Source organism: Paramisgurnus dabryanus, chromosome 4 (genome assembly GCF_030506205.2).
Source record: "Paramisgurnus dabryanus chromosome 4, PD_genome_1.1, whole genome shotgun sequence".
Lineage (NCBI taxonomy): Eukaryota > Metazoa > Chordata > Actinopteri > Cypriniformes > Cobitidae > Paramisgurnus > Paramisgurnus dabryanus.
In genome coordinates this window covers 33,369,438-33,395,945 of record NC_133340.1, presented here as the reverse complement: position 1 = coordinate 33,395,945, position 26,508 = coordinate 33,369,438, and the positions used below count along the sequence as shown (strand labels likewise).

At 37.7% G+C, this 26,508-nt stretch overlaps 2 protein-coding genes across 3 annotated transcripts; one reads left to right on the top strand and one right to left on the bottom strand.

Moving 5' to 3' along the window:
• Positions 1–862: 862 nt before the first annotated feature.
• plk1 (polo-like kinase 1 (Drosophila)) lies at positions 863–6,150 on the top strand. The gene is made up of 11 exons (XM_065254256.1): positions 863–1,575; positions 2,282–2,450; positions 2,537–2,681; positions 2,768–2,861; positions 3,591–3,813; positions 3,972–4,035; positions 4,241–4,341; positions 4,437–4,514; positions 4,660–4,814; positions 4,968–5,150; positions 5,589–6,150. The coding sequence occupies exons 1-11, from the start codon at positions 1,213–1,215 to the stop codon at positions 5,799–5,801; spliced, it is 1,788 nt and encodes a 595-aa protein (XP_065110328.1). The 5' UTR covers positions 863–1,212; the 3' UTR covers positions 5,802–6,150.
• A 485-nt stretch (positions 6,151–6,635) lies between these two features.
• ern2 (endoplasmic reticulum to nucleus signaling 2) lies at positions 6,636–26,224 on the bottom strand. Of its 2 annotated transcripts, none has more exons than XM_065254254.2 (22): positions 25,881–26,224; positions 22,421–22,538; positions 21,370–21,403; positions 20,537–20,609; positions 20,381–20,453; positions 18,322–18,444; positions 18,116–18,220; positions 17,390–17,657; positions 15,982–16,060; positions 15,746–15,899; positions 15,297–15,424; positions 14,937–15,065; positions 14,311–14,527; positions 14,076–14,166; positions 12,360–12,549; positions 12,151–12,250; positions 11,796–11,995; positions 11,562–11,709; positions 9,098–9,225; positions 8,899–9,022; positions 8,732–8,799; positions 6,636–8,281 (listed from the first exon to the last, which is right to left on the bottom strand). In XM_065254254.2, the coding sequence occupies exons 1-22, from the start codon at positions 25,947–25,949 to the stop codon at positions 8,111–8,113; spliced, it is 2,790 nt and encodes a 929-aa protein (XP_065110326.1). In that variant the 5' UTR covers positions 25,950–26,224; the 3' UTR covers positions 6,636–8,110. The 2 variants fall into 2 exon arrangements, with proteins under 2 accessions (XP_065110326.1, XP_065110327.1); XM_065254255.2 differs by lacking the exon at positions 25,881–26,224 and adding an exon at positions 25,737–25,874.
• Between the last annotated feature and the right edge of the window lie 284 nt (positions 26,225–26,508).

Genomic DNA, 26,508 nt, shown 5'->3' with positions numbered 1-26,508 from the left:
TAGAAACTCTGGGGACCCAATTATAGCACTTAAACATGGAAAAATCATATTTTCATGACATGTCCCCTGTAAGATAATTAGGGCACATTAAAAAAATAATGAAGCTCACAGATATGTCATTTGTAAAAGAAAACCCACAATATGAAAAAGTTTAATGTAGTTCAATGTACAGTATGTATTCAGAATTATTTTAATATCAACACCAGATATTGTCACAAGTTTTACATTGTGATTCTGATAACATTACATTAATTTTTGCAATTCAATTGTAATTTGTGAAAGGTTCCCACTTTGGCAGTTTACCCTGTATTGTGACAACATGCCCTACTATTATGCATGACCTTATTACGCATGGACCAATAATAAAGGACATTTTCAAAACATTTAATAATATAATAAACCTACCATGGTAAATATTCATTGGATTCAGTTGTGTTTAAAGATTTTCTCACTGAGTAAAAATAAACAGCTCTGCAATAACAGTCAGTGTTAAAGCTTTCTTGTGTTATTGCTTAGATAAAAAAAGCTTATTCTTTTGTATAAAAGAAGGTTTATTATGTAAAACCAATAGTAATACGATTCATATCTTAACAGCGTTCATGCAATCAATATATTATTAATACTATTTTTTTAAATAATAATCCATGTTACATTGTTTGTTGTATTAATACGTAGTGCATTTACAAAAAACTACGTTTAATAAATCGTGTAAAATGTTAAAAAAATAAAAACATTGTCAATTGTTTTTAACTCAATGTACACATAAAGTTTTTCGAAGTCCCCTGATGCTTTGCTGTGTTTGGTCAGAATTTAAATCCCGGCAGCCAATCAGAAGCGGCTGTAACGAACCGAGCACAATTCAAAACGTAGCAACAATTCATACCACTCACATCGTAGGAGCGAGCAAGCGTACTCCCTTTACGCCCGTATAATTTCCGTCTTATCAGCGAAATACGACCGATGCGTTATTCAGGAAAGAGAATTTAAAGCTTTTAGATAAGATACCAAGTACATTGTGTTTTTTTATGTGTTAAGTGTTATTATTTGAATGTAGTTTTCATAGATTCTCGGCGTATTTAGATGCGGATGGTTGGTGAGTTGCGTGGACTTTCAGGATAGGGCAACAGTGGTCGTTTAAACTTCTCCTCGTTTATTGTAAAACTTTAGAGTGACTTTGTAGTTAACGTTAAATTGTCTGTAAATTTAGCAAAGATGAGCGCTGGAATCGCAAAGGCGGCGAAGCCATCGACTCATGTCGATCCTAAATCTGCTCCTCTTAAAGAGATTCCCGATATCTTAGTGGATCCCAGAACCATGAAACGATACATGAGGGGTCGCTTTCTGGGAAAGGGAGGATTTGCAAAATGCTACGAAATTACGGACATGAACACAAAGGAGGTTTTCGCAGGGAAAGTGGTCCCGAAGTCGATGCTACTGAAGCCGCACCAGAAAGAGAAGATGAGCACAGAAATCGCCATTCACAAAAGTCTCGATAACCCACACGTCGTGGGGTTTCACGGCTTTTTCGAGGACGACGATTTCGTTTATGTGGTGTTGGAGATCTGTCGAAGACGGGTAAGTTAAGAGGAATAATTCAGAGACAGGTTTGGAAACAGACCGTCAACGGTCGGTGTTTCTCTTATTGGCTATTGCTAATAGCGTTGTTTGACGATTATTTCATTGCTTAAGTTGCGACAAGATATAAATGTACAGTATACACGCTATGCATTTTCATAGCTTTGTTTACTCGTTTAACACATTTGTAATATTAACCGGTTAACTTGTGTATTTTACCACTTGACGCCGCAAGTGGATTTTAAATGGGAGGAAGTGACGTCAGTCGACCCAGTAGCAAGCAGCATTTTTCAAAGTTTTTTTTTTAAACCTTCATTTTTGTTAAATGTTTTATTGCTTTGACTCTAATGCTGGTTACTATTTTCTTAAAAAAATTGAAAAATGTACACTGTGAATTTAAAGTGTTATTATTCAGCAAATATAATTCTTAAGCTCTCCTTTTTCCTAACGTTGATGGGTTTTACACTTTTAAATCTTTTTTTTTTTTATGAACTGGTCTTATTGTGCATTTGACTTATAACTTAATGTAACACAATTTAAAGGTGCTTCACAATCTCCATTTTATTCTGCCTGAGAACATCACATTAACCCTTTGGATGCACTACAGTTCTTAGAGAGAAATTTCAGTTCATACATATTAGATCCTTGTAAAAATGGGTCCTAACTTGCTTTTTATGTTAATTCCTTGTGCTCTTTTTTTTCCAAGTCTCTCCTCGAGTTGCACAAGCGAAGAAAGGCCGTAACGGAGCCTGAGGCAAGATACTTCATGCGCCAGACTATCCAGGGTTGTCAGTACTTGCACAACAACCGAGTCATCCATCGTGATCTTAAACTGGGGAATCTGTTTATCAATGACGATATGGATGTAAAGATTGGTAAGCAAATTATGAACATTCCTGCATATCAGTACAAAAAAATGCATGGATGTTGGTTAGTAACTCTTTTCCTTATTTCCCTCTAGGTGATTTTGGTTTGGCTACAAAAATCGAGTTTGATGGGGAGCGAAAAAAGACCTTGTGTGGCACTCCAAACTACATTGCACCGGAGGTGCTTTGTAAGAAGGGCCACAGCTTTGAGGTGGATGTGTGGTCGCTGGGATGCATTCTGTAAGTCAGTTGTTTGATTATTGAACCCATGATTAATAAATAGATAAACTGATGATAATTGGATGCTTATGCTTGTCTTTTATCAGATACACACTTTTGGTTGGAAAGCCTCCATTTGAGACGTCCTGTCTGAAAGAGACCTACATCAGGATTAAGAAAAATGAATACACTGTTCCTAGAGTAAGTAACATACAAGATGAAATTGCATTGTTAATGGATTTTGTTAAAGGGATAGTTCACCCAAAAATTAAAATTGTGTCTTATTTACCCACCCTCATTTTGTTACAAACCTGTATACATTTCTTTGTTCTGATAAACACAGGAAGATATTTTGAGAGGTTTGAAACCAAACCAATCACAGGCCCCATTAACTTCCATAGTAGGAAAATGAATACTATAAAAGTGACCCATGATTGGTTTGGTTACAAACATTTCTCAAAATATCTTCTGCTGTGTTTGTCAAAACAAAAATGTATACAGGTTTGTATTGTAACAACATGAGGGTGAGTAAATGATGACACAATTTTAACTTTGGGTGAACTGTCACTTTAATGCACTATTGATGCTTTAGGCGACTTATAGCTTTAAGTCTTAAGAATTATGAATTGACACATCACTAGTTTTGTGCCATAAACAGCATGCTAAGGGTCAGCTGTTATTTCTAAATTACTTGCTTTTAGGAGATGTATCATACATGTTGGGCTGCTTTGATTTAGGCCTATAGGTTACCATTAAAACATAAGCAACCATATAACAATGCAATGGCAACCATCCACAACACTTTCAAAGCCAACGTATGTCAGGTTTTGTAGAGGGATGTCTTGTCTGTGAAGTCTTTATTCGTTTTCTCATTTTTTTATGAGTCTTTGCTCTCAAAATGTACTCATTGTGGTTTTTGCATTTATTTAGCACATTAATCCAGTCGCAGCTGCTCTGATTCGTCGGATGCTCCATGCTGACCCCAACCTCAGACCTTCTGTTTCCGAGTTGTTGGCCGATGAGTTTTTTACTTCCGGTTATGCTCCCATTCGTCTGCCCACATCCTGTCTCACTGTACCTCCCAGATTCTCCATCGCCCCTTCCAGCCTGGACCCTGCTCTCCTCCGCAAACCCCTCTCATCACTTAATAAAGGTAAACATGGGGAAACCAGATTCGAAAGATTGGGTAACACCTTCTATGAATTAAGGTTGACTGTTTAAATGCGTGTTCCTGCTTGATCTGATCTATAAAATGTTGCATGATAGTAAAGTTAGTTGCAAAAACTTTATAACTGTTTTTGTGTTGTACAGGAACTGACAGTCCAATTGAGAAAATGGGCAAGGTGGAGCAGCCACAACAAGACATCCAGCAAAGGTCAGTGTGATGCTTACTTTATAAGCAACTATGACTTTTTTTACAGTCAAAGCCATTGTTTTTAATATGAAAGTGGTATGTGTCCATTTTAAAATGGGTTTGTCTGTATACATGAGGTTTAGGCAACAAATTGGTGTCTGATGGTTATACTGTAACTGGTGAATCGCTGGCATGTGGTATTAGATCTACATTGTGCTTTGTGCAGGGATGGACCTGAACAGCCGGATAGCCATCTGACCGATATGTTGCAACAGCTGACAACCCTTAACACCGCAAGGCCATCTGAAAGAGACTTTGTTAGACAAGGTAAACAAGCGCTGTACATTTAAAGTATAGTGCTTTGATTTTTGGCACAAATGCTGCAAGCAACCTATTAAACGCTGCTTTTCTCCGTAATACAGAGGAAGCTGAGGATCCTGCTTGTATTCCCATCTTCTGGATTAGCAAATGGGTTGACTACTCTGACAAATATGGCCTTGGTAAGACATTTGCATACATGAAATTAGTTTTGTTGGAAAATGTTGTTGTTTTTTTGCTATTTTGAAAGGATGCTTTTAATGCATGATTCAGCATCTTTTGAATGTCCAGATCAAGGCAGAAGATTTCAATATTTTTCCTTTGCAGGTTATCAATTGTGCGATAACAGCGTTGGAGTTCTGTTCAACGATTCCACACGATTGATCATGTACGCAGATGGCGACAGCCTGCAGTACATAGACCGTAACACTGCAGAATCCTACCTCAGCGTGCGCTCCTACCCCACGGCGCTCTCCAAAAAAGTGAGTTTTTCATTCGGATCTGTGTGTTTGATGCAATAAATTAATTGTTCCCCAAGTAATATAACTGCCGTTTTGTCGTCATATGCGCTATAGTAGCTTTTGCTTCCTTGGTTTCTTCTTAAAGATTGCTTATCTCTTATTCAATCTTTTTAGATAACCCTCCTCAAGTATTTTAGGAATTACATGAGCGAGCATTTGCTAAAGGCGGGGGCGAACATCACACCCCGTGATGGCGATGAGCTCACCCGACTACCTTACCTCCGTCACTGGTTTCGTACAAAGAGCGCCATCGTGCTTCACCTCAGCAACGGCACCGTGCAGATCAACTTCTTCCAGGTGAGGAAACATAAGTGTTATGAATGTGTTATTGCATAACGGGGCATTATAGAATAGTTTGGTTGGAAACTAAGTCTTGTCTGTAAAACCTCAGGTTAAAGCTAGTCCTAGACTAAAGCACATGTTTGAGCTGTCTTGATTGAAAATAACTTGCACTGACAGATCTTAAAATGTTTATCAAAGAAGCTTAAATCTTAATTTAAGGCCTAGTCCTGGCTTTAGCGAAGACATCAGTGAAACCAGGCCTATATGTATTGTAAAACTTCAAACTATGCATGCCATTAGGTTTGTTGTATACTTCCCCAAAAATATAAACTACTTGTAAATTTAAATGTACACACTTGTTTAAAACTTATTTTAGCATTTCTCTTTCTTGACTAGTCTCAGAAATCATCCTTTTTATTTAGGCTTAACTTTTCTTTTCTCTGTACCGTGCAGGACCACACTAAGCTCATTTTGTGCCCTCTGATGGGAGCGGTGACCTACATCAATGAGAAACGAGAGTTCTGCACCTATAAAATGAGCCTGATCGAAGAGTTCGGCTGCTGTAAAGAGCTGGCCAGTCGCATACGTTACGCTCGCAACATGGTAGAAAAGCTCATGGCCTGCAAAAACACGCCTACACCTATGGCCGCTACCTCAGCCCGCTGACGCAATAACACGACTGAACGCAAAAACGTGAGGTCACAATCAACTCCTCGCTTGACTTTGGGGGCTTTTAAATGTTCCAGCAGCAAAACGTGTACAGTTTTGTGGGTTCTACACTATAAATCTTCCTTCAGATCTGTTGTTTACCCCTTTGTGTTTCTGGGTTGGAACGTTTGTGACCTTGCAAGCTGTCTGTATCATGTGAATGCTCTTTGTACATGTTTTAATATTTTTAAAACTTGTCTGTTTACTTTTGACTGTTCTTTGTATAAAAACTTTGGAAATTAATCTTTAAGTGTATTGAGTATATTTGAAATGCCTTATTCCAGATTAATAAAGATCTGTTTTTAGAGATATTGATTTAGATGTACTGTTAATAGTAAATACAAGATGCATTAAATTGTCCATTTTTAAAATCCTCCATTGGTTTTCACTTTAACTAGCTTACTCTTAGTCAACATACCCAGACAGCAGACTACAGAGAAATCTGGGATATGAAGACCTCACAGGCAAAAGCCGGTCACATCCATCAAAAATGCAATGGTATTGACCAAATGCCGCTTTATCAGAATCCACTAAAAGTCACGTTGAAATGAATGATGATGTGCAAAACAACTGCGGATCACCTTCAAACTTATGTCCCCTGTTAGTTTCATTGGCATTAAAGGGACATTCCACTTTTTTTGAAAATATGCTCATTTTCCAGCTCCCCTAGAGTTAAACATTTGATTCTAAACCCAATACAGACCCAAAATTAAACAACTTAAATACTGTATTAAAGAAATGCACACACAGATTGTTTTTAACATTTTTATTTATTTGTTTTATTTACTTCTGCATTTGTATTGTGCATTGATGCGTATTATAAAACGTTAAATACCAGTTAAAATGGGGAAAAGAATGCAAAATTGTATTCAAATATAATTGAATGTTTGCTTACAATGCTTTATAACGTCATTGAATACATTGCGTTTTAGTTTACATTACTTTAGTGACAAGTATAACCCAGTATATTTCCAGAATATTTTCTTGAAATGTAATATTATCTTTTCATCAGTGCTAAAATTGGACAAGTATGCACTCATAAAAGTCTCTGTGCTAAAGCTTGCACCAGGAACAAATACTCTGTTGCACCAAAGGTCATACAAAGGTGTCCTCTTGCGTAGAAGTGCACTTTATCATTACAATGACACAGAGTAAGCAAACATATCGTAGTCTGGGGTTGTCATGTCACTTACCAAGACCAAATAGTATATACTAATTCAGAAATGTCTACGTAAACCCATCATTATTTAAACAAATGTAACATTTAACTTTAAACAATAAACAAAACTTGTACATGTAAATTATGCTTGCCTTGACATTACATAGCACGTTTGTTCAACTTCATGTGGCGCTGCGCAGGCCGATGACAAGAAATTACTGTGAAAGTGATTAGAATGCAATGCATGTATTTTTATTTGGTAGAAAAACAAAGGCACTTCTCTTCCCAATCTTGTTTTTTCAAACGTCCGCAACACTTAATTTATAAAAAGATACAAATTTTAAAAACTTGCAGTATAAAATTACTGAGTGATGGTAAAGGCTTAAAATGTGCAATATGTGCTTATGTAACAAGCATTTTCTTTGTGTACAGCAGGCTTGAAATACTTGGGAAATTAAACTGAATAAGTATGTATAACACCATATCTCTGTTTACAAGCTGTTAAACTCAAGGATGAAAATGAGGGACGTGTGATATCGTGTAGTAATGTAGCATAAACCCACGAAGGTGTACAATAAACCAGAAAATAAAATCTTTGTTTTTAAATTAATAATCATCAGTGATTTTAGTAAAGCAAAATATCAATGAATGATACCCTGACTTAACCTTAATTTTTCATTACCTGAATATAAAAATACTTAAAGTACCATATATATACAGTAGATATCTACCTATTAAGAATACAGGTAGCCTGCGTGGTGACAATAAAATGTCCCTTTTGGTGTTCCATATAAGATTGGAACATTTAGGGTGAGGGAAATTTTGGGTAAACTAACACACTCAGTAACCACAAATAATTTTGTTAATATGACCTGTGATTTGCACTTTAGACATAACTATTCATCATCATCTATTTTCCAGTGGGGTACCTTGTTGAAAAGATTTTTTGAAGAACCAAAAATTGTCAGTAGTGTTCTGCAAACGAAAGCATTCACAGCTCTAAAATCCAGATGTATAGATCAAACAGTGCTTTGCATTTTCCTCAAAGTCCTTATCTCTTCTCTTCGAACCCCTAAAATATCAAACAAGCATCAGTCTGTGGAGATGTTTAGTGGTGGTAGTACGGATGAAAGAGTCTCTCTGGGGCACAGATGCTAAGAGCTGAATGCGTATGAAGCAGTAACCGGGGGAAACGGGATGTGAAATACACCACGAATCCATCGGGGACTTCACCGAGGGCTGTTTGTACCTCAGGTGGCAGTTCGTGATAATGATGTTTCTGTTGGAAAACAAGTAGGAGAACAAAGGTCAGGTGTTTTATGGTCTGTGGATTCTTGCAACCTACGCTTTTATCCCATTATTATTTTATAACCTAAAACTAAATGTTTATCTAGCACTGCTTAGAATAGCAACAGCACACCTCTGCTCCGCTAGCAGCGCAAAGGTCATGGGTCCGAAGAAAAATTACCTTGAAAGCAAGTCATTTAGAATAAAAGCGTTTTTAAATTTTAAAATATGTATATAAAAATAAACATCCTAGACAGCAGACGACTCCGTGCCAGATCTGCTCCGGAGCTGCCTACTTCGGCGCGGATTCGGCCCGGAGTCGTCTGCTGTCTGGGATGTCTGTAGCACAAGCAATTACTTAATAAATAAATAAAAAAATTAGGGGGAGGTTAGTGGTTTAAAAAATGACATTAATGGCAATGGTTGAACTTCACATACTTACTTTATTTCTCATTGCTCTAAGTAGATCTCTCACAGAATTTCCTTTATATGTGCGAAATTTTCTAAGATCTATCAGAAAGGAAAACTTAAGATTATATATTCAGAGTCATAATTTTTTATAAACAGCTGTATAAATTGGTATTTTTAATGGTAAATAACAGTTCATACCAGCCTGAAGCGGCGCTGATATGTGCATCCTCCAGTTGGTTCTCACTACAGATCTGCTCGAGTTCTCCAGACGGGCCACTATGGTGCTTTCCGACGGCTCTTTTTCTATTCTGTCACTGACATCCTACAAACAAAAAACAGACGTCACACCACATTCAATTTCAAGCGTTGCAGACTGCGTACGTGCACACAGACACACCTGAAAGAACTGCAGCTGTTTTTCTGGACTCCAGAAGAAGGGATGTTTAAGAACACATGCTGCAGAGGGACGCGTCTCTGGTTCGGCACTGATCATCCGCTCGATGAGGTCACGCCCGATCACGTCCTCTAAAACACAAACAGAAATTTACTTCACTTTCTTTATCTGTATTTCTGTCTTGTTTGTTTTATCATCCAAACATGCCTAAAAAGATGTTAACATTAGGAAATGCATTCGCTTACATGAACTAACGATGAACAGTATTTTTTTTCCGGCATTTAATCATCTTTGTTATTGTTAGTTAATGTCAATAGAGTTGTTTATGTTATTTTGTGCGTTAACTAATATATACACATACAATTATATTAACTATATTGACTTAATGTATTAGTAAGTGATAAACTTAACATGAACTAAGATTAATAAAGGCTTGTGTATAGTTCATTGTAGCTAATGCATTAAAGGCGGGGTGCATGATTTTTGATGATAATGTTGAGCTCTGCTCTGATTGGCTGTTTCACAGAGCAGCTCCTTCAGTAGCTCTGTGTGTGTGTGTGTGTGTGTGTGTGTGTAAACAGACCTTATGTTTGAGCCTGTATCAGAATAAGATACAGATTTTGAGGAATAATCAACTGTTTGGAGATTGTTAATGGGCGTATTTTTCAGTTTGGACCTTCAAAATGTAACTGTAATGTCAATAACAGAACTTCAGCCTAAACGTTAGCATATAGCATTAACTAGCATACAGTGCTAACTCAGCAGTCACACCTTAGTTTTTAGCATTGTAACAACATTGTACATAATGTAATGTGTAATTTAATGTTGGGGCGTACATCCTGAGTGTAACGTCACAGTCGGTGTTATGTTGAGATTGGCCTGTTTTACAGCTGTCTTTTGCGTGCACAAGGTTTACATAAGGAGAAGGAAACAATCGCGTTTGAGGTTCGATGTGTCATTACCGTGTTCTCTTATTATTCATCTATGCCTAGGTAAATACAGTTTTACATGCTACGGCACCTTTAAAGGGATAGTTTATCCAAAAATGTATTTACTAACCCTTAAGTTGTTTCAAACCTGTATAAATTCCTTTATTCTGCTGAACACAAAAGGGAGATTTTTTAAAGAGAGTGTTTGTAACCAAATAGATCAAGGGCAGAATTCACTTGCATAGTATTATTAAAGGAATATTCCATTTTCCTAAAAGAAAAAAAATCCAGATAATTTACTCACCACCATGTCATCCAAAATGTTGATGTCTTTCTTTGTTCAGTCGAGAAAAAATTATGTTTTTTGAGGAAAACATTGCAGGATTTTTCTCATTTTAATGGACTTTAATAGAGCCCAACATTTAATACTTAACTCAACACTTAACAGTTTTTTTCAACGGAGTTTCAAAGGACTCTAAACGATCCCAAACCAGGCATAAGGGTCTTATCTAGTGAAACGATTGTCATTTTTGAGAAGAAAAATAAAAAATATGCACTTTTAAACCACAACTTCTCGTCTAGATCCGGTCGTGATGCGCCAGCGTGATTCCACGCAATACGTCAAGAGGTCACAGAGGACGAACGCGAAACTCCGCCCCAGTGTTTACAAGTGTTGAGAACGAGGACCGTTCCTACATTGTTGTATGTCAACTGATACTAATTAATGTCTTCGTGGCAGTTTATTGTTTAAAATGGTCCGCAAATGTACGTTTTATATATGTAACACGTGACCTCCCTATGTCACTACGCATTTACGTTAGGTCGCGCTGGACCGGACCTAGACGAAAAGTTGTGGTTTAAAAGTGCATATTTTTTATTTTTCTTGTCAAAAATGACAATCGTTTCGCTAGATAAGACCCTTATGCCTCGTTTGAGATCGTTTAGAGTCCTTTGAAACTCCGTTAAGTGTTGAGTTAAGTATTAAATGTTGGGCTCTATTAAAGTCCATTAAAATGAGAAAAATCCTGAAATGTTTTCCTCAAAAAACATAATTTCTTCTCGACTGAACAAAGAAAGACATCAACATTTTGGATGACATGGTGGTGAGTAAATTATTCCTTTAACCCTACAATGGAAGTCAATGGTGCCCCAGATCTGCTTTGTTACAAACATTCTTCAAAATATCTTCCTTTGTATTTAGCCGAATAAAGTAATTTATACAAGGTTGAAACAACTCAAGGGTGAATAAATGATAGCAGAATTTAAATTTTTGGGTGAACTATCCCTTTAAGAAAAAAAATTAAATTCAGGTAGATCGCGATTGAAATGACAGAAACTGTCCTTATGTACCTGAACTCACCCTACATGTAATATTGTAATAAATACAAAAATCTCGTTCTCACTTACAATAGTTTTTTTTTTTTTTTTTTTTGAAATGTGATGCTTAAACTTTATCAAAGAAACAACCTATTTGCCATTGTGGTCAAATTTGTTTAACAAAAGTGGACTCTGAAACACATTCACTCCCACACACATACCGTGTATATCCTCCATAAAGTGGTCGAGATTATAGACCCCGGACAGGATATTGGCTTGTCGTCGTAATGTATCACTAAATGGATGCTGTCCTTTGGACGTCACATAATAAAACACACATCCTGCCGAGAATATATCCACAGCACTGGTCTACAACAAAAAAAGCAGAAATTGAATTAAAGTATAAGTTAATAATGTGTTTGTATATCTGCATCCACGTGTTTTGGCAGTCTTACAGGATTTCCTTTCGAATCATTTGTAAGTAACTCCGGGGCAATCCAGCCTTCGGTTCCTGGTATCCCAGAGCGCAGGCTAAAACTATGGCGACCATCTGGGAGCTTCTTACACAAGCCGAAATCTGAGATCACTGCCCGGACTCGACCCAATACACCCGGGAGAGAGAGCAAAATATTGCGTGGCTTTAAATCCCTGTGAACTGAATGAGAGATGATCGTGTAATTAGTTTTAACAATCCATCGTCTGCTTGCATGACAATATGAGGGCAGCCTCCAATTACTCCTCAATGGCATGAATGAACATAAATGTAATGCAATATGAGCATGTGCGACTGTGAGGTGTTTTGGGACTTACCGATATTGAGGGAGTGCAGGTGATTGAGGCCACACATGGTCTGCTCCAGCAGCGACACCGGGTTCAGGCTTGAGTAAGGGCAGCTTGGGTCCTCCACGTACTGCATGCAAAAAACAAAGGAATGTAAATAACATTTGTGATTATACACTTTATGATGAAAAGCATTTGTTGAAAAGTCTAGCATCACTTAGTAATATTATGACACACACCTGTTGGAGCGTAACGGCACACAGTTCAATGGCGATGTACGTGAACTGTCTGTCCCGTTCTGTGCAGAAGTAACGGATGACATTGGGATGCTCGTCTGATTCCCGGAGGAGCTGAACTTCTCGCTCCGCAAATTCCACGCATTCGGGAAGGATTCGCTTTACTGCCACACGCCTGCCGTCGAAATGTCCCCTGCACACATGGTATTGTTGTTAGTATACAAGTATAATGAACATGACTGCTCCATTAAAGGCACACAAGGCAAGTCTGAGTATTATTTCTCTACTAGCTCCCCCTAGTGTCTGGGAGTAAATGCGTTCTATATCTAAGACTATACGAGACTGAAGGACACCGGGTCGGATACAGCGAACTTGCAAGTGGGGTATTCTTCCTACAGACGGTAGGGGCGGGCGAGAGAGTCTTCATTCATCATGTAATGAGTCATTTAACCATATACCGACCTACGAAGATGATTTATTAACATAAAAATACTGCCTTGTGTCCCTTTAAAATCCCTCAGAAATAAATGTCAATTCATTTTAATTTAAAGGTCCAGTGTGTAGATTGTTAGCGGCATCTAGCGGTGTGACTGTGAATTGCAACCAACGGCTCAGTCAACATATCACTCGAAATGCATAGTGAAGCAACGGTAGCTGCCATAGGACAAACATGTCGTCATCTAAGACAAAATAGTTACGAAAGTTCATAAAGGGATTGACATGGTCAGAAACAATGCTCAGGTAGGCCGTGGGATTTAAACAATGCCCAATTGGCACTAAGGGCCCTAAAGTGTGCCAAGAAAACATCCCTCACACCATTACACTACCACCAGCAGCCTGCACAGTGGTAACAAGGAATGATGGATCCATGTTCTCATTCTGTTTACGCCAAATTCTGACTCTACCATCTGAATGTCTCAACAGAAATTGAGACTCATCAGACCAGGCAACATTTGTCCAGTCTTCAACTGTCTAATTTTGGTGAGCTTGTGCAAATTTTAGCCTCTTTTTCCTATTGTTAGTGGAGATGAGTGGTACCCGGTGGGGTCTTCTGCTGTTGTAGTCCATCCGCCTCAAGGTTGTGCGTGTTGTGGCTTCACAAATGCTTTGCTGCATACCTCGGTTGTAACGAGTGGTTATTTCAGTCAAAGTTGCTCTTCTATCAGCTTGAATCAGTCGGCCCATTCTCCTCTGACCTCTAGCATCAACAAGGCTGAATGTTTTTCCCTTTTCACACCATTCTTTGTAAACCCTAGAAATGGTTGTGCGTGAAAAATTTAGTAACTGAGCAGATTGTGAAATACTCAGACCGGCCCGTCTGGCACCAACAACCATGCCATGCTCAAAATTGCTTAAATCACCTTTCTTTCCAATTCTGACATTCAGTTTGGAGTTCACAAAATTGTCTTGATCAGGACCACACCCCTAAATGCATTGAAGCAACTGTCATGTGATTGGTTGATTAGATAATTGCATTAATGAGAAACTGAACAGGTCTTTCTAATAATCCTTTAGGTGAGTGTATATTATACTGCATTTCTGTCAAGAGATCCTTTTAAAATGCACAGAACTACACTACACACTGCACCTTTAGATATAAAGAATAGCAACAGAGATGCTTGCATTAGTTAACAGCACTAAAATATAAACTCTATTCACAACATTAGACTAGAAAATAATTTTTGAGCAAAATCCTTTCTCAGTTTATAAAAAACACACCGGAAAACAAAGGTTCCCGCCGTTCCATGTCCCAGCACCTCAGCAGGACTAAAGGAGATTTTTCCAACCTCCACAACTTCAGGCTGTTCATCTGAAACATGCACAAAACACCAGTTACATGAGTATTAAGCTGATTCACACAACACATCTCTCCCAAAATTGAAGAAAAGATGTTTAAAACTGGTTTGCAAAATCTTAAATTATAAAAGGTGTAGATTCAGAACGGTCTACGCACTTTGCGATTGGCTGACTGCTGCCCCTGAGGCGGAGTCTTTGCTTGAGAACGGCTGGGTTTGATAAGATGCAACAGAACTAGTCTTCTCTGAATGGTTGTTATTGCTGTAGGATGATGATGAGGATGGAGCGCTGGGTTCTGTTGAAGGATTCTGATTGGTCAGTGTGGTCAGAGAGTTGAAGTCCATTGGCTCATCAGATTTCTGGGACTTGACAGGCTGAAAACAAATGAATTAGGTCTCTAAGGAATGTGTTTTTTTGCTTCGAGTATTTCAAAGTATTTTAAACTAATTTATTACCAAAGAAGCTTTCATAACCGTTTTAAATAAGCGCTAATGGCCCGCTCATGCCAAGAATGAGAACTATAAAGTGCCAACTATAACAATACAGAGGAATTATATTCTGGGGATCAATAATATACATATACATTATCAGGAGTTAAATAATGACGTAAATACCTCAAAATCGACAATCTTAAGCCCGGATTATAGTTTGTTTTTACGTAAGGTGAACGTACACTCGAGTGCCACTAATAATAGTAGTCTGGGGTACGTTTCGTGTGGACTTCGGTATGGTTCAGGTGGCACTAACATCAAGTTAGCTTTGCGTGCACACACCATCTCTTACCCTATTGTGTTTTAGCAGGAAAGCAATCCATGCTCCCAAAAGCAGTGTCACCACCAACACGGTCATGGGGTCAGAGGTCAAGGAATCGGGCAACATGGGCGAGGAAATTTGTTGTGTTACTGGTGGCAACTATGAAAAAAACATGACAATAATGTAAACAAGTTTGTGATTGGTCCTCCCGTAACTGATTATGTACATTATGTCACAACCGAATTGGATTATGAACAGTACTGTATCAATCAAAAAATCTGTGTTTCACAGAAGAACAAAAAAATATTATAAATATATTTATATAATATAAATTATATTTGGGTGTACCGGCCCTTTAAGAGTGTGCACTGAAGTACGCATTGGACTCACTGGGTGAGAGACAGGACGGAAAGAAGAACCAGAACCTTGAGGTGGGATCACATCACCGGAGCGCCGTAGGTTCTCTGGGAAATCTCTTAACATGGTGGTGTGAGCCAAAGGAGGAATCTCATGGTGACCTATACAAATAACACACACAACAAACATATATGTCAAAACATAATACTGGTCCTAAATGACATACCTACCTAGGCAGTCGTGGCCTAATAGTTAGAGAGTCACAAGAGTTGCCGGTTCGAGTCTCACGGCACCTTTGTACCCAAAAAATTCATGTTAGTACCCCAAAGGTACATATTGGTACCAAGTGTACACATTGATGATAAATATTATGACCTTTTAAAAGGTACTGCCCCAGTGAGAGCATATGTTGACATTTTTTTCTATTTTGGCATGTCTGTTAATACAGTAAATTTCAGTGCATGTGTGTGAATGGATCGTACCGATCAGCAGCCAGTTATTTTGCAGAGAGCTGGTGCTTCCTGGTGGATACTTCACATCGGTGCTGGGTGTGATCTCGCATTCGGCCCGCCCATTTCCCATTGTGACGCCGGCTGTGATCGGCCCCTCGATTCGTGCAAGAGTAATACCTTGCGGCTGCCAAGCAACAGGATAAGGTTAATACAAGGGATGTGGAACTCAATACCGGTGGTTTTAATAGACGGGCTGGAAAACTTACAACTATTGCCACTCCCTTGTGCACAAGAGATGAAGAGGCATACAGATGAGAGTCCATCTTGCCAACATAAAGGGTGGGACTATCAAGAGATGCACACACACAAGTAAATTTATTAACAATATGGTAACAGTTAAGTAATTATTTTGATTTAATATGTTAAATTAAATATTCAAAAGATTTTTTTGTTGCTTAACTGCGATGAAACATACATACTGATACAATGTATAGCTTGAAAGAAAAAAAAACTAAAAAACTCCACAAAAAAAAGCTCCCGTCTCTCTCAACTTTCAAATAACACTACAACCTGAATGGATGCTCGTAATTGTGTTGGGGCGGGGCCGCCAAACAAAAAGAGGCGTTTCCCAATTTTTTGGGCGTCTTCAAACTGAAATAGGTGTTAAAAAATAACTAAAAATCAGGAAACGCCCCTTTTTTTGTTCCGCAGAGACCTATACTTTACCGTTTTAGCCCTCCACAAATAATTAGTAGATACATTTAGCAAATTCAAAGTTCTTGTGACTGTTTTACTATTATAAATTATGTTTTAGTGATGTAAATTAATATTATAGCTGCAATATTGCACATGTTGCATTTTGTATATTTTTAAGGTTGGTACATTTTATATACTGTTGGGTAGTTTAATCTGCATCAATTTGTCATATTTTCTAAAATTAAAAAAATCTGGCTCAATATTTATTTTTAAAAGTCTAATAGGTCTCAGCTGACAAGCGTGGTGGGTGGGAACAGCAAGTGACGCAATTCCCACATAGGCTAGACCTTCTCATTTCAGTTCACTTTGTGGATAAAAAATAACTGAAAATCAAGCACATTAAATACCTCTTTCCAAAAACCGGATTACCTAATCTTGATTCATAATGGTAAGTTTATAATAACGTTTTATAATTTGAGATGTGAGGCAAATTTTTTATGTCAATCCGCTGTGCCGCTATTATCCACCAGGTGGCGCACTTCCGCAATTTATAAAAGACGGAAGTATCGCCCTAGGACAAACAGCTGTTATGTCCGATCGCCTTGCATCTGAAAAAATGTAATGGACTGGAATTATCTCAGCTTTTTAACTTAAAAATTTGTGCTTTTGTAGACCTATATTTGAGAGGTGATAAAAGAAAACTGATGAAGATTTTGTTTGAAAGCAGAGGCTCTGTTCTTTCATTTAATATATTGTAGGTTTATAGATTTAAAGAAGAACATTTTCTAGGAGGCATTAAACTTTTGGGAAAATGCTGGCGGGGAAAAACAGTGAGATAAATACATAAAGTAACCTGCAGTTTTATGTTTCAAACAGAGATGGCGATAGAGAGGCAAATGTTATGAGTGCCTTTTTTAAAAAGGAGATTAGGAAAACATCATTTATCGGATTAGCCGACTGTTTCTGTATATATCTTACACTAGCTGAGTCTTGGTGCTATGCTTCTCCTTTGTAAACTGGTAGGTCCACTTCATGGTTTGGGACTGTGTGTTTTCAGCAGTAAAGGTTAAGTAACGGAGGGTCTCTGTGGCGACTGTCAGGTGTGGAGCTCGCCGCAGGCTGTCCTGACTCCAGAGGTAAAACCCGGCCACTGGGGAATCGAACTTCTGCATCCACAAGACCTCGCCGGAGTCCCGATCCACTGTGACCACCAGACCGTCTCCACTGGATGCAAAGTGAGACATCTCTGCATGAAACACAAAACATCCCTTTATTGTATTTTTCCATATTTATTTACCTTACATATGCATTAAACTTTGACCCAAAGAGTGCATTCATTTGATCAATTTATGGGTTCCATGCATGGGTATCAAAGCCATTTAAACTGCTAATGCTAAGCTCTACCCGTTGAGCTCAACGAACACCTATATGTGACCCTGCTTGTGAAAACCAAACTAAAGTCATTTTTTGTGATTTATAGTTTTCTACATAAAATCATCCTACATAACTTAAAGTACATTCTGTGGTATAACCTCAATATCGACTGAGTAATGTCATATCAAAGATTAAACTGAATGGTTGAAATCAAACTTGAATGCTCCATAATTACAAAATAAGACTTTAGCTTGGTTTTCGCAGGATCACATACAACAAATTGAATATACAGGCTTGCACAATCTTGTGAATGCAACATGCATAACTTACTGTATTCATAATCTTTGTCATCATACAGAGGGGCGGAGTAGTCATTGTAGGTAGCATTCCACCGTAGCTCCTGAGTCTTTGTATCATACATTGTGATCATATATTCTACACATGAAAACAGATTATGGACAATAAATTATGTGACATACTGTAATGGGATTGTGTGTGTGTGTGTGTGTGTGTGTGTGTGTGTGTGTGTGTTCTACCTGTGCGACCAATGTACAAGAGAGGAGCTGATGGGCATATAGAGTCCGAGGACGCGGTGCTTAGACTCGTCTGCTTTTCACCTGTCTGTGGATCCACCACAAACCAAGTGTCCTGCTTTTTTCCTGAGAATATACACAACACAAAACATAAACATCTATTTATGAACACATTGGCAAGGCTTCCACACCTGACCAATTAAATTTCACAATTAATTCTTCAAGTAATTCATGATCACTGGATAAAAATAATTTCCGTCATCCGGGGACACGAGCGACGGTGACCGGATGGGTGTGCCCAGTCGCGTGACAAAGTTGATAACAACTCTCTGCAAATGATGAGCGACTTTCTGGAGCGACTACCAATGAGAACGAAGCAGTGGAGTTTACGTCATCCATCTCTCGTCAGTGGAGTGGATGTTACTTATTTGTTTATGACAACCAGCTTTAGACACGCCTCCTAACAGCCGCTTTGAAAAAGATGAGCGATGTACCTTTACCAACAGCTTTAGGTTAAAAATAGATCTGATTCCTGTGAATACAGCCTGAGACAAAAGTATATTTATCCGCATTAGCCCTACTATGTGCTAACAAACAAATATAGAAAAGTTTTTGGGTAAAATTAACCAGTCAGTCAGTGGCTGTGGGAGGGGCTTTATCAGTGTGACATCACATTAACGAGAATCAAAACAGCATGTCTAATGAGACTGCTTTGGTTTAATGGGGATTAAAAAATAAAAAAGAGAGTATATATTTTTCATTATTACACGGCTCTCTGGAATGCTTGATTCTGATTAGTCAGTTGAGACATTTGCAGGTTCGTTCTTTTCAAATAATAACCGCTCCAAAATAATAACGCATAGCCGGACTACTTGCACGAGTAAAATCGCTCCGCGCCAATAAAGATCAATAAAGATTACTGTCTGTTTGGCGCCATCTTGTGACAAACACTCGACAGCCACGACAAGACACAGACAGCTTACTGAGACTGAACTTGACAAAATAGAGCATGACAGCTACGAAGCCAACACACAAAAAAAATACAGAATGGGCATTAAAACTTCTCAAAGACTGGTTAAAGAGAAAAAAATGGAGACAGACAAGTATGAAGCAGAGGATCTTAATAAGGTATTACGATCATTTTATGCATCTGTGCAAAGTTTCGCGGAAGGATAAAAATGTTCATTTAAAACAAATATGCCAATAAAATGTTTCAAATTCATATTCATGTCCAGTTTTTTTCTTATGTGGCAAGTAGCCGTGTAATAAGCGGGATAATGTAGAGGCAGCCGGTAGTTATTGGGAAATAAGCCCCTTCAGTGTGATACAAGACCCTCCGCTTCGCGTCGGGTCCTGATCACACTGTCGGGGCTTATTTCCCAATAACTACCGGCTGCCTCTACATTATCCCTTACTTGTAGGCTTGTTGTGTTCACACACTGTCTACACACATAAACACCTTGTAATAGTGGATTTGCATAATATGTGACCTTTAAAAGGCAAAAAATGCATGAAAGACACATGCTGTTTAAAGGCAGGGTGTGTGATTTTTGAACACTTTGGAAAAGGGAGTCAGGCTGACTACCAAAACACACGTGTAGCCAATCATCAGTAAGAGGCGTGTCTACTAACCAACATCATTGCCTGGGTTGTGTATGTGTGGGGCGGGTCTATCAAAAGAAGGTCCAGATTCTATTGGGGTAGGGGTGTGTTTGTTTAGGTCAGGGGTGGGGAACCCTGGTCCTGGAGGGCCACTGTCCTGCAGAGTTTAGTTCCAACCCTAATTAAACACACTCGAAAAATCAAATTAAAGACTTCAGGATTACTTGGAAATGAAATTCAGGTGTGTTTGATTAGGGTTGGAACTAAACTCTGCAGGACAGTGGCCCTCCAGGACCCAGGGTTTCCCACTCCTGGTTTAGGTGATTCAAATGTCAACATTGGCTTTCAAAATCATGCACCCTGCCTTTAAAGACTTAGGACTTTTTAATAATAAACAAAATACTAAGATCAAAAAAGGCTTTCAGTACATCTTTCATTTTTCAAATGTGTTTCATGTTACCCGTGTATAGCACTCCATCTGAACTCCTGCACGGAGATGACTGCACCAATTCTGGAATAGTAAATGGGAGTTTCTGTACAGAAGAGGAGTCACATAAATTACACAAATTCCCACTCATCCCAGACAAAAACATTCAGGCCTTTCCATGACACTCACCATAAGACCCTCTTTGCGTTTGCCGCCTAATACATACAGACTGCCATCATTCGGATCAGGTAAAAAGCCTGGCCTGCAAATGGAAACGGGCAACTTAAAGCATTACTCCACTTTCATAAAAAAAAAAAAATCCTCATAAAAATTACTCATGCCCATGTCATCCAAGATGTTTATGTCTTTCTTTGTTCAGTCGAAAAATAATTGTTTTTTTTTTTGTTGAGGAAAACATTACAGGATTTTTCTCCATATAGTGGAATTTATTAGACCTCAACCATTTCAATGCAACTTCAATGGGTTCTAAATAATTCCAACCGAGGCATAAGGGTTTATTTAGCCAAACAACTGTCAAAAATAAAACAATTACTTTCATACCACAACTTCTCGTCTTGCATTAGCCCTATGACGTCCCAGCGCGGCCGTATTACATAAAAGTATCAATTAGCATCATAGCACATATAGCAACGTCAGAACGGTCCTCTTCTCCTCACTTGCTAACACTGTAGTTTTGCATACGTGACCTTTTGACGTGATTACGTAATACATAAGGACACGCTGGCTCATTACAATGCTAGTGCAAGACGAGAAGTTGTGGTTAAAAAGTACTTTTTTCAGCCGCATTGAAATTGTAAACTGTTGAGGTCCACTAAAGTGCATTTTATGGGGGAAAATCCTGAAATGTTTTCTTCTTGACTGAACAAAGAAAAACATAAACATCTTAAATGATGGGGGTGATTTTAGAAGGTAATTTTTTTATGAAAGTGTAAACACAAAAGTCATGGTATCAATGCATATCTTTATCAAGTATATTGATATACTTTCTTTTAAATACTTACTCTTGGAAATAGACAGGAACCTGTATGATGGGATCTAGAAATAAGATGGAAATATTACAAATACACACGTAACTTCATAACAATAACTAGAATGGAATAAGCTGGGGGACATTAATTTTCAATGAATAATTTTTCAATCATGACCTTACTCAGTCAGTATTAAAGATGTTGATGTTATATTTTTAGGGCTGTCAAAAGATTAATAGCAATTAATCGCACACAAAATAAAAGTTTGTTTTTGCATTATATATGTGTGTGCACTGCGTGTAATTATTTTGCATATCTAAATAGAAACACAAGCATGTATGTACTTAAAGGAATAGTCTACTCATTTTCAATATTAAAATATGTTATTACCTTAACTAAGAAGAGTTGATACATCCCTCTATCATCTTAGTGCGTGCACGTAAGTGCTGGGGCGCGCTGCGACACTCGATAGCATTTAGCTTAGCCCCATTCATTCAATGGTACCACTCAGAGATAAAGTTAGAAGTGACCAAACACATCAACGTTTTTCCTATTTAAGACGAGTAGTTATACGAGCAATTTTTGTGGTACAAAATAAAACGTAGCGCTTTTCTAAGCGGATTTAAAAGAGGAACTATATTGTATGGCGGAACAGCACCTTTGGGAGTACTTCGACTCGGCGCAGTAACACCCTCCCTCTCCCATTATGAGAGGGAGGAGGGGAGCGGATTTTTCAGGCGAGTTGAAGTACTCCCAAAAGTGCTGTTCCGCCATACAATATAGTTCCTCTTTTATATACATTTATATTATATATACATTTTAAAAATAAAAAAATCTTACATTTATACATGTATGCCTGTATTTATATATACATAATAATTACACACAATAAACACACAAATATATTACGCAAACACAAACTTTTATTTTGTATGCGATTAATCGCGATTCATTTTTTGACAGCCCTAATATTTTTGCAGAACTTATATGTTTTTCTTTTCATTATGTATTTGTTTTATAGTAAATCAGAAATGACTTTAGCTGGGTTTCAGAGACTGGGTGACATATATTTATGCATTTATACCTTCCTTCAGTGTCCATTTGATGTCTCCTGTTTGTTTACTAACAGCGTGTAAACTTCCATCCAGTGTGGAGACAAAGAGTAGAGATTCTGGTAGAGAAACTGAACTTCCACCTTCACACTAAGAAATAGACAGTAATCACATCAGATGTTTGTTCAATCACTATGACAAGTTAATTTATGGCAACAAGTATAAAACACACTAACACACATACCACACTGTAGTGATACGACTATTTATAAATAATTGATACTTGATATATAGCGACAGAGAGAGCATGAGAGAGAGAGAGAGAGTGAGAGAGAGAGAGAGAGAGAGAGAGAGAGAGAGAGAGAGAGAGAGAGAGAGAGAGAGAGAGAGAGAGAGAGAGAGAGAGAGAGAGAGAGAGAGAGAGAGTGAGAGAGAGAGAGAGAGAGCGAGAGAGCGAGAGAGAGAGAGAGAGAGAGAGAGAGAGAGAGAGAGAGAGAGAGAGAGAGAGAGAGAGAGAGAGAGAGAGAGAGAGAGAGAGAGAGAGAGAGAGGTGAATGTGTTCAGTTAACAGAAAATGTCTAATAACCAGGATGTCCTGCTTTAACACCCCACCTATATTTACCAAAACTGCCTGACATTATTCAACATTCGTTGAACAAAAGTTAAGTAAACTCTGGTTAAGTCAATATCACAAATGTTTACCATGCAACATTTTTAAACTTAGTTTCATATTTCTGTTGGCCCAGGCTGTGGGAAACCTTTCTCATAACTTCCCTGTTTCATCTTTGTCAATTTCTTGGTCAAAATGTGTTTTCTTATTAGTTTATCATTACACCTATTAGTTGGACTTATTATATTATAGAATAATATCTATTAATGACGAGCCTATATAGTATAATTATTTAGAATTTGTTATTAAAAAGACAGTTCACCCAAAAATGAAAATTATGTCATAATTTACTTCCCTCATGTTATATGTGTATGTATGAATATTACAGTGGCGGCCGGTGACTTATTTTTTCGATGCGAAGTTTGTCACAACATGTATGTAGCCCGTCATGTGTGGTTTGTAATTTCAAAATATGTGTCGGCGTCGAGTGATCCTATGTGCATCACGTGTCTTGTCAAAATAAGTGCCTGCTGCAGATGCATCTAAGGGGTTTATGATAAAAGAGACGCTCGCGTTTGCCAGATACTCGCATAATATCATGCGTTGTTTACTGTTTAGGGAGTGTCTTGTGTTTATTTTGTGAACGTGAGCGTCTCTTTTATCATAAACAGTTTTGACGCGTGTGCAGCAGGCACTTATTTTGACAAAACACATGATGCACATAGGATCTCTCGACGCGTAGAACACATATTTTAAAAAAAAGGAACCACACACGACACTCCGAACACTTATTTTGAATTAGGGCCCCTCGGATGAGCAGTCACGAGCCGCCACTTGAATATTATGAACAAACACCGCATCTTTTCATTACATTAGGATGTTTATCTAACAAACACACTCTGAACTATTGGGAAAGGCATTTTGTTCCACCTATCGTCAAATAAAAACATTTAAAAAATTTCACAATATTTATCCAGTTTCCATTTTTCGTCATAAGCTTTTTGTGATTTTTCTTATAAATCTCATCTAGAACATTTATTTTTTACATGTTCAATTTCAAACCAGGCTTGGAGTGATGCCAGAAACTGGCTTACCTTAAAAATGTCAAACATCCCTGTATTTAGCATTTACCATATTCTGTTTTATGTTAATGGTTTAAATAATCCAACATCAGACGTTGTGAATATTGTTTTCTTACTTGCCAAAATATCATATTCATTATTGTAAGTGGAGAAATTCTCACCCATGCTTTTAACACTTTATGAGTAAATTCAAACTATTTGTCGTGCTATGAAAATATCATCAGACATCTGATTATTATTGACTTTATTGAAGTCAATTATTGAGAGTTTATACTATGCTGTTACCTCTATGAGTTCTTGTATTCTATGTTCAATGTACAATAAAAATAAAAAAGGAACGTTGGTTGCCAAATAAAAAAAATAAAAAAATTTAACCCACTGAGTGCGTATCAGATGACAATGTATAACTTGCGGAAACATTGCATAATTTCCTTCTTTCACTGAAATATAACAGAACAAAATTCATCACATTTCCTTTGCCGACCATGTTATGAAGCATCTTAGTCCAAAGACGAAAAACTGTCTCAAAATGTTCAATCATACTAGAATATGCAAAAAATATATTAAGAACCTTCTGGAGAATTGTACATTTTTCTTTATCTTTGCATTATTTATTTTGAAGGTCTCTGGACAAACGGTAATACAGATTTGCAAACTACAATACTGTGCAAGACTTTTTCTATACATTGAGTTTATTTTTCTTTGGAGTTTTAGTATAGAATATTTTGCCATTTCAAATTATGTTAGAGATTTCCATAACATCTCATTAGAAAATAGGTTTTATCCTAGAGAGCACACTGATAAACTGATAAAATTTGTACTGTAAGTCACTTTGGATTAACACATCTGGTATCTGGCAAACGCATTAAATGTAATAAACTCTGAAGGTCCGCCAGGGAAGCTATGGGATCCGGGACGCTCCTTTGGCAAACATTCAGATGCACTCTTATTTCTGATTCCTGCTTGCAGTTTCCTATGCCACTCTTGTCCCAAAATATAACTGTCAAAATTTAAGGGTAAGAAAGAAAAATATGGCATAACCCAAAAGAAAGGAAAATCACATGGGATCTTTATCATATCTCAATTATTTCTGCTAGACATCAATGAGATTAAATTGAGAACAAGTATCTTGTGTCACAAATATTTCCCATGGGAAAAGACCCAGAAAAAGTTTTAGAGATCTTAACAATGTTCACTTGATTTGCCAAGTCTGTTATTAATAACTATAACTAACACTGACCACCCTTTTTCTCATATCATCAATGCAACTCTTTTTATAACACACATGCAAGGTTAAATGCCTTTGCATGTGTTGCAAAGAAGAAAGTCATGCAGGTTTTGAACAACATGAGGATGAAAAATAATTACTTATTTTTGGATGAACTATCCCTTTAAGATTGCTCTGAATATTTTGGTTATTTAATAATAGTTATTTTTATAAAAGTGAATTTTAATCTAATATGTCTATTTTTTGGTATTTAGGTGGGGAAGAAATTGCATAAACGTTATTTTGTTTTATTTTTTTTTTTTTGTGTTTTTATTTGGCTATTTATTCGTGGGCTTCTTTAAATCTGTTGTTTTATTATCTGCATCCCTCTCTGTCATGTAACGTTATATACACAATAAATGTTCGTTTAAAAAACGAAAGAAACTCACTTTCTCTCTCTCCAACACACACACTGTCATTTCGTGCACCCCAGGTCACCCCGCCTCTGGGGAGCCAAAAATAGCCCTGTCTTCATGAATCCCCTATGATGACCAGCAACAAGTAAACATTAAGATCCAGTGCCCCGATTTTACCTTTGCAACGTTCCCAAAGAGGCAAAACAAAGCCAGTAACAGGTGTCTCCAGTCCACGAGGCTCTCCATGATCCTAACAGATCTGTCAGATGTTAAATGTGCGATTTGTTCTTGGTGCGCGTCAGTAAATACAAGCTAAGGTCGAACGGATTGTAAACTCCTTCATGATCACGAACAGTCTGGAAAACTTCACGACGACATGCTCACATGTAAACAGCACTGCTACAGTTTAGTAGATGTGTGTTTAACGACAGGCAACCAATCTGATAATATAATAACAAATATTGCACATTTCCGCGTTGGGACGGAACTGGTGATGTCACACAAATCAAAGAGCCTACGGTACAAACCGAGAAGGCTCGGCCATGTCTGTTTGATTGACAGCTCGTCTGACCAATAGCGTCTCGCGGCGTTAGCTAAAAGGCGGAGATTTCGAGAAAACTGTATGTCATTTAAAACACGTGGAGCAATAACAAAGCGACTGACAATTGACATGTTTTCCGCTTTTTTAACGAAGCCCTTCTAAATTCAACACAGAATGTTCTCTCTGCTTATTAGATGGGCAATAAAAGCGACTTATTTTTTGCACTGTTTATTAATGACACGAAAGATAAGTAACATTGGTTAA

Coding starts and splice junctions, on each gene's coding strand:
- plk1 (XM_065254256.1), top strand. CDS start 1,213: ATGAGCGCTGGAATCGCAAAGGCGGCGAAGCCATCGACTCATGTCGAT. Junction 4,342..4,436: donor AAGAGACTTTGTTAGACAAG/GTAAACAAGCGC, acceptor TCCGTAATACAG/AGGAAGCTGAGGATCCTGCT. Junction 5,151..5,588: donor TGCAGATCAACTTCTTCCAG/GTGAGGAAACAT, acceptor TGTACCGTGCAG/GACCACACTAAGCTCATTTT.
- ern2 (XM_065254254.2), bottom strand. CDS start 25,949: ATGGAGAGCCTCGTGGACTGGAGACACCTGTTACTGGCTTTGTTTTGC. Junction 18,221..18,321: donor CTTGTACATTGGTCGCACAG/GTAGAACACACA, acceptor TTTCATGTGTAG/AATATATGATCACAATGTAT. Junction 12,550..14,075: donor GCGGGAACCTTTGTTTTCCG/GTGTGTTTTTTA, acceptor CCATGTGTGCAG/GGGACATTTCGACGGCAGGC.